Source organism: Equus przewalskii, chromosome 10, assembly GCF_037783145.1.
Source record: "Equus przewalskii isolate Varuska chromosome 10, EquPr2, whole genome shotgun sequence".
In the NCBI taxonomy this organism is placed as follows: Eukaryota; Metazoa; Chordata; class Mammalia; order Perissodactyla; family Equidae; genus Equus; species Equus przewalskii.
The window spans coordinates 55,006,968-55,020,690 of record NC_091840.1 but is presented as its reverse complement, the minus strand read 5'-3'; the positions used below and the strand labels follow the sequence as shown (position 1 = coordinate 55,020,690).

Below are 13,723 nucleotides of genomic sequence, written 5' to 3'. Positions count from 1 at the left end.
TGCATGAACAAACTAACATCTTCAAACACACACCAAAACTCAACTTTACTACGCTCTAACAGAAAGAAAACTCTTTCTCCTAAGCTATGAAAAGTTATTTAACACAGGATGTAGACAATTATCCACTGAAAAACCGAAACAGAAAAACCATTCCAAAAGTTTACTAATAATGGGCAAACAAAAGACCTGAATGAGTAGAAAGTTATGCCATATTCCTAGGTGAGAGATCACAACATTTCAAAGATGTTAATTCCTCTGAATGGTATACAAGCAGTTCTCCCTTGCATGGTACCACGTTAACTGAAACTCACATAAAGAGTGTTTTCAAATCAATAAAAGTATGGGAAGAGGTAATTGTTATTCTAAGTTAGTACGTACCTTTCCTGTCCCTATTTTTACACTTTTACCACATACGTATGTGTTCACATACAATATATAATCCTGCTCCTTCACTCAGTTAAAAAAGGTTACACCAATGGTTTCGCCCTGAACCTATCCTGCTATTATTTGTGATTTATTTATTATTTCTTTTTTAAAGATTGGTACCTGTGCTAACATCTGTTGCCAATCTTTTTTTTTTCGTCTTCTTCTCCCACAAAGTCGCTGGTACATAGTTGTCTATTCTAGTTGTGAGTGCCTCTGGCTGTGCTATATGGGACGCTGCCTCAACATGACCTGATGAGCAGTGCCATGTCCATGCCCAAGATCCAAACCACCAAAATCCTGGGCCACCGAAGCAGAGTGCGTGAACTTAACCACTCCGCCACGGGACTGGCCCCTATTATTCGCTTTTTAGATTCATCATTATCTCTGGGGCTTATCCATCTTGACACATGCCGAATTAGATCATTTTGCAGTACAGAATTCCATTCTATGGATATATCACCATTTATTAAGCCTTTCCGTACCAGCAATTTTTGGCTAGCAGTGCTGCAGTACATATGCTGTCTCTTTCTGCAGGTGTGGAAATTCTTCTATGCAAAGAAGAGAAGATATGCATACCCTTAACCTTACAAGATATTGCCAAATTGCTCTCCAGAGTGACAGTACTGACTTCACTCTCAAATGAGAGTTCCCACTGCTCTACACTCTTGCCAACTCACAGTACTGGTAAGGCATTTTAATTTCTGCCACACTGGTGGATTCAAAATATCTGATTCTGGCTTTAATTTGCATTCCTTGACTACCGGTGAGACTGAGTATCTTTTCACGTTTTGGACGATCCAGCATCCCTCTTCCATGAAGTGCCTATTCATAGTCTTTGGCTATTTTTGTATCAGGACCTATTTATTGGAATTTATTGATAGAGTTCTTTATATACTTACAGACATGCATGTGGATATAGAATGATTCCAATTCTTTTTCATATTTGCTGCAAATGCCAAATCCCAGGTTGTGCGTTCATCTTTGTACCTTTTTAATGGTGTCTTTTATCTGATTCTTCTAACTCCATATTTCTACTGCTACTTCTTTTTAAAATTTTTAGCATTCACTATTGACTCTCAACTACAGAAAATGAGAATTTAGCTATATTTACATTCCCCCCCTCTATTTATTTGTATCAGTAGATAGTCTTTACACTATATTTTGACTCCATATGCTATTCGGAGTTAAGCTGGGTAGTGTATTATGATCACTGGTCTTTCCTGCACACTTAGTTGTTCTCTCTGGAGTTAATAACTGCCTTGTCTTGGTTTGCTTTAGTTTTCTGTGTACCTGATTGAACCCAAAATCCTCTGCCACTTTTCTAGTTTGCCTCTTAAGATACTGAACCACACTTGACATGAACGAATTTCATCTTCTTGAACTAGTCTCTCCCAGACCCATGTCAATCAAGATTGAGTTTTCCTTCTATCCCTAGGCACAGCTGTCTTCCTGCGATCTTCCTCCACCATTTCCTGGGATTCTCTCTCTCCTTCTCTGTCCTGGGTTGAACATGCTGTTTCCTATATCCTGTTTCCTATATTCCTATTCCTTTCTTTCTTGGTCGCTCCTCCACCATGGAACACCTCATGCTTTAGCTTTCTGAGAAGAGTGTGAGGGGAGTCCACTTCTGAGACCTTGCATGTCACAACATTCTCCTCCCCCCTCACATTGATTGATAGCGAGGCAGGATACTAAATTCCATGCTTCATATTCCTTCAGAATTTTGAAGGCATTGTTCAATAATCTGCTAGCTTCCATTATTGCTTTTGGCAAGTCTGGAAGCATTCAGATTTCTTACCCTTTGTAAGTGACCATTTTTTTCTCCGGAAGGTTGTAGAATCTTTTGTCACTAGTACTCATTGGCGGTGAGCCCACGCACAGGGTTAAATTTTTCTATTGCATTAGGAGCTCACTGGGCCCTTTCAATATAGAAACTTATGTCCTTCAGTTCTGGAAAACTCTTTTGGATTATTTTTTTCATTATGATTAGGATTATGATTTCTTCCTCTCCATTTCTCAGAACTCCTGTTATATAGGCCTAAGACTTCCAGGATTGGTCCTCTAATTTTCTAACATCTATTTTCTACATTTTTGTCTTTTTGCTCTCTTTTCTGGATGATTTCTTCAACTTTATCTTCGAAACCTTCTACTGAGAATGTCCTGTTCTTCATTTCTATGAGCTTGTTTCTGATCTATGAATATTTCTCTCCTGTAAGTATTTTTTAATTAACATCCTGTTCTTTTATTTCATAGATGCATTATCTTCTCTTATCACTTGAAAATTTAAGTGATAGTTTTCCTGAAATCTTTTCCACACAATATCAATTTCTTCCTGATTGTTTTGGCGTCTAGGCTTCAGGTTAGAGACTTTCCTCCAACGTCTGGTGACCTGTCTATCTTCAAGAATGGAGACTACAAAGCTCAGAGTGTGTGAGTGAAGCTCGTCAGCTGTGAGCTGGTCTGCAGGATGATCTAGCTGGGCCATTCACTAGAGCACTGCCCCCTCCAATGTCCTGGAATGTTTAGTTCATTCCCATTGGGCTGGTCAGATTCTCCAAAGAACGTTCTTCTAACTTCCTGCCTAGAGGGTAAAGGCCTGGGAGCCGCATGAGTAGGGGAAGAGTCTCAGCATCTGGTATGCATTAGATCATTTAATTCTCTTCTGTAATGACTAGGACCCTTACATTCCACGGTGCCTGGTGTCCCCAGTCTAGGGATGTTCTGTTCTGCCTTCTCTGGAGCATCAAGGTCCAGACTTCTCTTAGGGTTGGAGGCAAGGGACAAGAGTCTCCCAGAGGTATGGATAAGGGCTGGGTCTGAGTGGTCTAAATGGCACCTGACTAGCTTTCAACCCACATTCTTGATTTTAATCACCACGCCACCCCCAAAGACCCACTATTCCAGACCTCCCTGGAGCTGCCAATCCCTAAGCCTTGTCAGCATTTCATGGTATAAACGATGTGGGTTCTCTGCATATCCCCCTTCCGGCTTGGGAGTCAGCTCCCTGGGACTTGCTAAGTCAGTTCCCAGTCAATCGTAATGCTTTACAGCACACAAAATGTTGTTGCTTGTCTTCTTTCCTGTTTTTCTTGTCTTGATGGGTTTATGTCTGTTAAGAAAAGAAAAGCTCTTTATTGTAGTGGATTTGGGAAGGGAACGAAATCAGACACGTTTGTTCAGTCTGTCTTCTTTACCTGGATGTCCTCCATCCCTTTAATTTCAGCCGTGCTGTGTCATCATGTTTTAGACCTGTCTCTTAGAAAGAGCACACAGCAGGATTTCACGTTTATCCACCTGAGACTCTCTATATTATAAAAAGTTGACTTTATTCCATTTACATCTCTTATAATTATAGATATATGTGCATTAATTGCTATTACCTTTATTTTCTGTTTTCCATGTATCCTGCTTTTCTTTGCTTTTTTCTCTTTTAGTCCCTTCTATGGGTTTTTTCTATTTTATTTATTTCCCTTTCCATCCTTTTATTGGTTTTGAAGTTATAAATTCTATTTCCATTCTTTCTGTAGTTACTCTTACTTGTCTTACATGCAAACTTCCCTTTAAGTTTAAATGTAATATCTTTATCCTCCTTTCAAACAATATAAGAGCTTGAAACACCAATTCTGTTTGCAATGCTTCATGTGATTATTTTCTAGTATTTTAGTTTCACTTTGCTTTAATGCCCCCCAAATTAATCACTGTTATATTGCTATTTTTTAATTCAATATTTATTTATATTTCCTTACACTGAAGAGTAGCAGAATTTGCCACCCCAAAATATGCCACTTTGGCACAAGGATGATTTTGAGCTGAAGGGAACCTAGAAGAAGATATAAAAAAGCTCTCTGCCCTCCCCCTGTTTACCTAAAAGCAGGACACAAATTTGTAAAGTTGTCCCCCCTTCCCCTCTCTACTAGGAAGGAGAGAAGTTAATCACCAGAGCAAACTGTAGACCCCTATCAGCCCAGAAAAGGCACCAAAGGAACCTACATTACAAACCTTAATAAGTAGTCCTTATCTTCCATTAGTTCCCTCATATATTTGCTTTCCCACAATTTGTCACCCTAGACAATCAAATTTCTTCTCCTTTGTCTTGTCACTTCTCTAAAAACTGTTGTTTTGTGAAAAACGTGATATAAGCCCAACTTTTTCCACCCCTTCGAGTGACTCATCACTGAGTTCTCCCATGTGTACGCAATGCACGTGTTAATAAAATGTGTATGCTTTTCTCTTGTTAATCTGTCTTTTGTCAATTTAATGTTCAGGGCCCCAATAAGAAACCCAAGAAGAGTAGAGGGAAAAATAAGTTTTTTTCATCCCCTACACCAGATTTACTAATTTTGTATGCTGTCTTGCTAATTGCATTGCATTCCTTTCTTCTGGACATAATCTATTTCACATAACCTCGACTAGTTCTCTCAGTGAGAAAGCGCAAGCAGTAACTTCTCCAAATCTTTGCCTGAAAATATCTTCATTTCCGCCTTATTCTTGAACAGTGATTTAGTTTATCGTAGAATCTAGGTTTCTCATATTTTTTCTCAATGCTTGAAGATATTCCTCCATTATTTCCTGACATTTACTTTGGCTAATGAATAGTCTGTTTACAGTCTAACTGTTCTTTTATGTATAATTATCTTTTTCTCTGATTGACTTTAAAGTCTCTCTTTTTTGTTAATAATCTGTAGTTTTACTATAATATGTCCAGGGATGGATGTCCTTTTGTTGATCTCAATCAGGACTTTCTCTGCTTCTTAAATCTAAAGACTTATGTTTTTCTTCAAACCTAGAAAAGAAACATTCAACCATAAACTTTCCCTTCTCTCTCTTTTCTTCTTCAGGAACTACCGCTAGACATAACACGGCAGCTTTGCATTCTGTCACCCACGCCTCTCCACCTAGTGACGCTTCTCTCCCGCACTTCCTTCTGTTCATTCTAGGTGGCAACTTCAGATCTGTTTCAAGTCCACCAATTCTCTATTTATGTGCAATTTCCAGTTTATCTCAATTAAGTTTTTAAATTATAGTAAGTATGATTTGAAACTTAAAAAGTTCCATCTGGTTTTTGATTCTGCCTATTTTTATCACATTGTTTGATTCTTTGGGTCAAGGAATTTTTGACTTAATTATATTTTTAAATTTCTTCTTAAATATAATTTTTTATAGTTTCTTTCATATTGTCCTATTATTTTTAGTTCTTAGGGTACTGATTCTCCTACTGATTGTGCCTGCTGAGTCTCTCTCATGATGATTCTATTTTTAGCTTGTTTTTATTGTGAGCTCAAAATCAGCAAGGGCTGTTCTTCTGGGAATCCTATAAGTTCTGACATCTGACATGGAGAGGTTTTATATTTGCTTCTGCTGGAGCCGTAGGGATTTCAATTGTCCTGCAACAGTTTCATGCTAATTTCTCCACTTGGGAGTCGCCTCGCTGCAAAAATAGTATGACTTCAGGGCCTGGCGTTCTGATTTCTCACGTAAACTTTTCTTCTACTCCACCCAGCCCCCAGCCAGACTACAGGTGTCCTACTGCTCCCCTGAGGAGCTCCAGTCCCCTTTTCACGGATGGGGACTTACCTAGAGTTGGCCCAAACCCATGCATGGTATCACCTTACCCAAGAAGTGTGTCATCTCCAAGGATAGCTGACCCTTCCATCAAACACTGAGCCAGTGTTGTCAAAGGCAATTTTTTCTGAAAAGGAAAAAAAACGTTGTCATGAAAACAACCTCCAACGTCACCCAGCTACTCTCAAATAGCAAAAAGTCAAATACTTGCCTAGACACTATATTAGCTAAGAAACAAACTGATTTTAAAATGTTTAAAACCTAAAAATGCATAGGATACCATGATGGGTTAGAATCAGAGATGTCAAAAATCAGAAAATTAAAACAAATTAAAATTGCCAATTTGGAAAATAAGCCTAAGGTTTACATGCTGTATTTTAAAATAAGGTGGGATGGCAGCAAGAAAAAAAGAGAAAATTTCAAAATTACATTAACAAAGATCTGAGCAATGCTTTAATTTCCAAAAATCTCCTGCAAAGTGTATTAGCCCTATTTTATGAACAAGGCAGCTTATGGTCAAGAAAGAAAAAGTGTTCACATACAATTACAATGCAAACAAACTAAGCATCAAAATAAAGACATACTCCAAGAAAGACATAAAATGGCCAAAAAGCACATGAAAAGATGCTTAACATCATTAGTCATTAGGGAAATCCAAATCAAAGCCACAATGATACCACCTCACATCCACTGGGCTGGCTAAATAATATTAATATATTTAAAAAACACACACAGAGAGAGAAAATAAGTATTGCTGAGCATGTATAAAAATTGGAACCTCATGATTTTCTGGTGGAAATGTAAAATGGTGCAGCACTGTGAAAAACTTTAGCAGTATTTCAGTAAGTTAAATAAAATTACCATATGGCCCAGCAATTCCATGTTTGGCTATATACTCAAAATAACTGAAAAGAGGTGGTCAAATATAAACATGCATATGAATGTGAAAAGCACATTCACAATATTCACAATAGCCAAGAGGTGCAAACAGCTCAAATGTCTATCAGTGGATGAGTGGATAAACACAATGTGGTATATCCATACAATGGAATACTACACAGCCATAAAAATGGTCCTGATATGTGACAGAATGTGGATAAACCTTGAAAACATCATGCTAAGTGAAATAAGCCAGGGCATATATTGTATGATTCTATTTATATGAAATGCCCAGAATAAACAAATCCATGAAGACAGAAAGTAAATTACAGGTTGCCAGGGGCTAGGGGGAGGGGGAATGGGGAATGATTGCTTAATGAGTATGGGGTTTCCTTTGGGATGGTGAAAATGTTCTGGAACTAGATAGTGGTGGTAGTTACACAATATTGTGACTGTACTAAATGTCACTGAACCGTAACTTTAAAATAGTTAGAATGGTTAGCTTTATGTTATACGGGAAGGGGGGGAGGGAGAGAAGAAGGGAGGGAGAGAAAAGAGGAAGGGAGGAAGGCAGGGAGGAACTTGGGAAGGCCGGAGCACGATCAGGGGTGTTGCTTGATCCACTTTCCCTCCTTACCAGGTATCGACAAGCCGCTCCTTACTGAGCCTAAACCATCCGGCACACACTGAAAACAAGGTAAGAACTGCCAGCATATCCCCAGGTCTTCTAGTCCTCACTGCTACACAGATAGTTCTTCAAACGGAAAGTGACTGAACCACACCTGGCTCACAGCCTCCTGCCGTAGGACACAGAGAGCTCCGGCTGTAATTCATTTACTAACCCAGTATTTGTGAAGTGCCCACTCAGGCACCACACCAGTGGCGAATGAGACTAGACACTCCCACGGAACTTACATTCTAATGCAGGGAGAAAAATAATAAGCACGGGAACTATGAGGAGATCATTTCAAATGGTTGGAAGTGCTGTGGACAACCGAAAGCAGGAAAATTGGTAGAGAGGGCAGCTGTGGGGTGTGGAGCTGTGATGAGGAAAGACTTCTCAGAGGGGTGACATTTAAGGTGCAACCTGAAGGAAGAGTCAGCCAGGCCTCAAGAAGATTTGGGAGAGAACATTCCAGGCAGAGGGAATTGCAAGTGCAAAGGCCCAGAGGTGGGAACTAATATGGCCAGTTCAAGGTCCCCAAGATGGGCAACATGGCTGGAGCCCAGTGAGTGACAGGAAGAGTGGCAGGAGAAGAGGGCAAAGGTGAGATGGGGCAGGGCCTTGTCAGCCAGATGCAGGCACTGGGGTTTCATTCTAAGGGCATCTCAGGACCATTGGAGGGCTTGTTTAAAAAGAGCATGATCGGATTAAAATAACTCAATCCTGAAACAGACAAAAGATGACTTGAGAGAGGGATCAAGGTGGAGACAGATTTTTAGGGCACCATCTATTAGAACTTAGGAATCTGCTTTGAACATTCCCGCAGAAGAGCTGCATGCCCTCAGATCTCTCCAGGGAAGAACATGGAGGTAGGTCACCCCTCAAGAGTGATATGGAAGCTCATGGGGTTCCCAAGAGAAACCAGGTGGGGAGAGCCCAGGACCTGTGTGGATAAAGCCTTCAACACATCTCTGCTACATCCCCCTCCACAGAAGTCAGATGCCTTCCACTCAAGGGATAAACTCGGGGCCGGCCCCATGGCCGAGTGGTTAAGTTCGCGTGCTCTGCTTCGGCAGCCCAGGGTTTCGCTGGTTCGGATCTTCGGTGGGGACATGGCACAACTCGTCGGGCCACATTGAGGCAGCATCCCAAATGCCACAACTAGAAGGACCCACAACTAAAATATACAACTATGTACTGGGGAGATTTGGGGAGCAAAAAAAAAAAAGGGATTAACTTATTACCCCATCATTTCAAATAAAATGGGACATTCTTCTTGGTAAAAACTAGATCAGGCAAGTCAGTGTTAATACCTCCAAATTTAAATACCACTTTCTTGTTGTCCCACAAAGCTATTAGGTAAAAGTTTCCAGAGACTTAATTAAAAGCACAGGAAACAGTATCTAGGAGAGCATCTGCTCCCACCTCACCTTTTTAAAAAAGTTATTTAAAGCACACTTTTAGAAAAATGTCTAAAGTGGTTAAAAAAGAAAAGAAAAGAGAAAGAGTTGAGCAGGTATAGTATTTTTGGTATACTCACAAAGAGAGCATGGCTTAAGGTATTAGTCCATAATCAGGGGCGATTTTGTCCCCCCAGGGGCATTTGGCAATATCTGGAGACAGTTTTGGTTGTCACATGCGGTGAACACTACTCGTATCTAGTGGGAAGAGGCGAGGGATGCTGCTAAACATGCTAAAATGCACAGGACACTCCCTCGCAATAATGAATTAGCCAGCCCACACTATCATGAGTGCCAAGGCTGACAAACTCCACGGCTTAAGGAATGGTCTTCAATCTGCAAATTCCTAAAATATCCCAGGAACCAACCAGTGAAGATGCTCTGCCCCAATGTCAGGTAGCACAATTCTAGTATTGGTCAGCAAACACACAAAAATACCCATTTTGTTTTGTGCTGAGCATCATGATCCACCTTTAGGGCAGGAATGCTGCTTTTCTGTGTCCTTCGTCAAAATTTGACATGGAAGCAAGGTCAGAGAGGATCTTGCCTGTAGCAGACTAAAAGGGACTTCCAACGGCCTGGGAGTCGACATCCTTTGAAGAAATTTATCTAGCAGTAGGTGAGTGGTGCTTTTCCAAATATGGAAGATTAGTTCAATTACTTCTGTCAGTGAGTCAAGAAGAAAACTGTCTGTGGGTGACTGAAGGAGTGAAGGTCAAGATCAACAGAACAAGAAAAGCAACTCGGGGCTACAAGGCTGTTCAGAATCTATGGCGGGAGGATGGTGAGGAGACAGCCAAGCGTCTGTTCTCCAAAATTCACTCTGGAAAAACCAGTTTGAATCAGTATGACTGGAGGGGCCCTCCTCCTGAGCCAGGGAGGCAACATTATTTTCCAGTTGTTTCTAGTCACTCAACACCCTCAGTAATGACTCTGAGAAGCTCTTAGGTGGCAAAGAGGGTAGCATTAAGAGACAAAGTACCACAAAATTCAAGTTATTCCTGGTTCAATTGCCTTTTAATTCTTAGGACTTTAACATGGAGAATAACCTTTCTCTACCACGTCTGTCTGTCTACAGCAAAATGAATGAACTAATTTTGAGCAGGAATTATACGCATGTGGTACCAAACTCAAAAGGTGCTAGAGGGTTTACGTCAAAAAGTCTCCTTCCCGTCCTTAACTCTGAGCCACGTAGTGGTCACAGTCTCATCAGAGACCAGGACAGTAGCCAGTTTTTTGTGCATCCTTCCAAAAATATTCTAGGCAGACCCAGCTATGTACGTGTGTCCATTTTTAGTGGCTACACCTGTCCCCGCAAATGTTAGCACTATATATACACCCCACTCTATGCCTTCCTTTCCTGTTCGTGTAGAGAGGGATCTTCCATGTCATTTCCTATTGTGACATACAGAGCTGCCTCATTCTTTTTTTAAATAGCTACATAGATCATTGAATGAGGATGACAAAATGTATTTAAAAAGTCCTCTAATGAGGGTGCAACTGTCACAAGCCAGGGCCTGTGCTTGTGGCACGAGTGACTCTCATGAGGAAGAATTCACTCGAGGAGAGATGAGAACATGAGTGTCTGGATTCCAAGGGCGGGAGTGGGGGGTTAACTGAGTAAAACCTCTGTGGAAATCAACGATGAGTTTTTGTCTCGATGCTTTAAGAATCAAGAAATCAGACAGAAGCCACCAAACAAAAAGGGGAAGGAAGAAATGGGCTAAGGTGTATATCTTCATGTCAAAACGGGAATAGTGACCATCTGTAATCAAAGGCGGCAGAAAGTAAGCAGTCAGTGGCCTGTAACTCACAACAAACTGCACATTATTTCTATTTCTAAAGAAATTCTCTGAGACAAAGGAAAAATGGAGGGCTCCACAGATGCGGGCCTGTGACGCCTGCTCAGATGCGGGGCTATGACGTACTGCTCGCACGTGACGGAGGTGTCCTCTGCTGTCTGCCCACACTCTGTTCACCCCACTTCACCTACAAGGCTGTTGAGTCTTGGAAGGATGATGCCCACAGCTCTGGAAGAGTTGCTGGAGCTTGTTCCCTCAGCTGACAAGGATCCAGGCTGAGACAGTCACCTAATACTCAGGTGAATATGGGTGCCCAGGGAAGAAGACCTTACTTAGAAAGCCTCATCCAGGAAGTCAGTGATTGCCCTGGTCAAAAAGAAGCTATTCAAATAAAGTTTCCCCTGATTCTAGTGTACTGACAGAACCTGAAGAATTAAGGGTAGGGAAGACAGAACAGCCTAGGGTTTGAAGTAGTCAGTCTGACTGGTCTATGATGCCTGTGCTCTCTAACATGATCTTAGGCATAAGCAACACAGTTTATAGGGTGACTGAGACAAAAAGTCTGTGCTAACATCCATTGTATTCCCCAAACACACAGACACACAGACACACACACAGACATACATACCCACCCATATACACACACACTCCACATCCTCCATTTCTGAAAACTGCTCTCTACTATTCCATAATTCCAAGCCCAATCAATACTTCTGTGGCTCATCTTCACCTGCACAAAAGACACAGCCCAGACTTGTTGCTCAGTAGCAGTCCTCAATGGTCGTTTCAGCCTAATAGTGGGGCCATAATAACAGCAGCAGGTTATATTTCTTTAATATTTACTTATGTTAAGCATTGTGCTAAGCATTTACATGCATGACCTCACTAAACTCTCAAACAATCTTATTGGGTGGAAATTCATTATTGTTATTACCATTTTCCAAATGAAGAAACCAAGGCATCTAGAGGTAATTGACTTGCCCAAGGTCAGGTATAATTAGGAAGCAGGAGAACTGGGCTTCAACCTCAGCTAATTAGATTCCAGAGCTTAAACTCAGAACTGTCATGCTAAATTGTTTCTGTATAGAATAGGAAGGATTCAGTCTGGCTCACTGATGTGTTAGGCAGATCCCAAGCCTAAAACACTCATGGACCATCTATTCATGACACAAATTTATTCTTAGCATTGCCTACCACGTGGCAGGCCGTGTTCTAGGCATTAAGAATACAGTCAGGATGGAAAGATAAGATCCCCAATCTGATGGAGCTCACATACCAGTGATGAGGAACAGACACATGAGCAAATGAATGATCATGACGATTTCAGATAATAACACATGCTATGAAGAAAATAAAATAGGATGATGTGATTTGGGGATGGAGGGAGCAAACATATTAGTTGGTTTAAGCCACACTGAGAAGGTGACACTTGAGCTGAGAATTGAACAATAAGAAGTTGCTGACCTAAAATGCCGAGTAAGAATATTCCATACAGAGTGAAGAGCAAGTGCAAAGACCTCAAGATGGGTGGGAGGTAGGCGTGTTCAATAACAGGGTAGTGCAGTGGGAGAGTGATGACTGAGGGGACGGCAGTGAGAGCTGAGCTCAGAGATGCAGGTAGACGACAGATCATTAGGGTTCAGGGGCCGAGGTGGGGAGCTTGGATTTTATTCTACAATGGGAAGCCTTTGGTGGGATGTAAGGAGTGTGGCATCATCTAATCTCCATTTTAAGCATTCACTCAGGCTGCTGTAGAGCATGGGTTAAGAAGGGGGTGGAGGTCAGAGTGGAGAGCGGAAGATCTACTAGGAACCACTGTGTTGAGGCAAGAGACGATAGTCGCACGGAATAGGGTGGAAGCAAATGGAAATTCCTTGGAGGAAGAGCTTGTAGGACTTAATGAAAGACTGGATGTAGGGGGCATGGAAACGGAAGAATAACGGATGATGTCTGGGACTCAGATGTCACAAGTGGGTGGATTTACAGCACCCTTCTCCATTCTCTGCTTTCTTTGCTAGATCTTCCTCCTGTTAGAGCTTAAAATACTGTAGTTCCTGGGGTACTTGACTGAAGGGCCATTTGTCTTCTCACTTTGTATTTTCTCCCTAGGTGATCTCATCAACCCCCATGGATGCAAAAGTCACTCAAGCCAGAGACCTTGAAAACTCGTTCCCTTCCTCATACCCCACATCATTCAATTACCAAGTCCTGGATACTTGACCTCCATTACCTACCACATCTGCTGATTTCTCTGTCTTTACCGTCCCCGTTGCACCTTACCGAGACTGCTCCCATATTTGTCTGACTGTCCCTTACTTCCCCCAAGGCTGCTGCCCAATTAACCCGTTCTTCACACAATCACCAATGGGTCTGATCACATTGCTCCTGATTAGAACGCTGGCTTTCCACCATTCTTAGGGAAAAGGTCCAAATCCTCACCATGGCCGACAGGGCGAGCTCAGGCCCCTGCAGCCCATCTCACAGCCCTCTCCTCATCACTCTCCATTCTCCAGTCACCCTGGCTACCTTCGTGTGTCTCACACACGCCAAACTCGTTCCTCTCTCTGGGAACTCTGCACATGTTGCCCCTTGTTCCAGAAGCCCTTTTACTGGTTTTGGTGCTGCTAGCTTTTGCTTGCCCTTAAAGGCCACTTCCTCACGGACACCTTCTTCCATTTTTTTCCTAGTAAGCTAGTCCTCTTGGCACTAAGACATTATCTGAGTAACTAATAAACTCTGCACGTGATGCCTGCTCCCCTCTGGACCACGAGCTTCCAGAGGACAGGTACTGCACTCAGCACCTGGCATATACATCGCTTTGCACGGCAGACTTGGTACTCTGAATATTTGCTGAGTAAGGTGGAGAAACACTTTCATATGCTAACACTGCATTTGCTGAAGTGACTTCCCTATGGGAAATGCAAGGATGG

The 13,723-nt window shown here is 41.8% G+C and overlaps 1 protein-coding gene across 12 annotated transcripts in view; it reads right to left on the bottom strand.

Annotated features, from left to right (window-relative positions):
* ARHGAP44 (Rho GTPase activating protein 44) overlaps positions 1–13,723 on the bottom strand; it is a 184,596-nt gene that overhangs the window by 65,103 nt on the left and 105,770 nt on the right. For 11 of the 12 annotated variants that reach the window (XR_011523207.1, XR_011523208.1, XR_011523206.1 and 8 more), the window contains exon 4: positions 6,039–6,115. Coding sequence is in view for 8 of the 12 variants with exons in the window: in XM_070561127.1 (XP_070417228.1) it covers positions 6,039–6,115 (77 nt within the window). In the remaining 4 variants the exon portion in view is untranslated. Of the gene's footprint in view, positions 1–3,332; positions 3,443–6,038; positions 6,116–13,723 lie in introns of those variants that run through there. The other variant, XM_070561132.1, reaches the window with a different exon arrangement.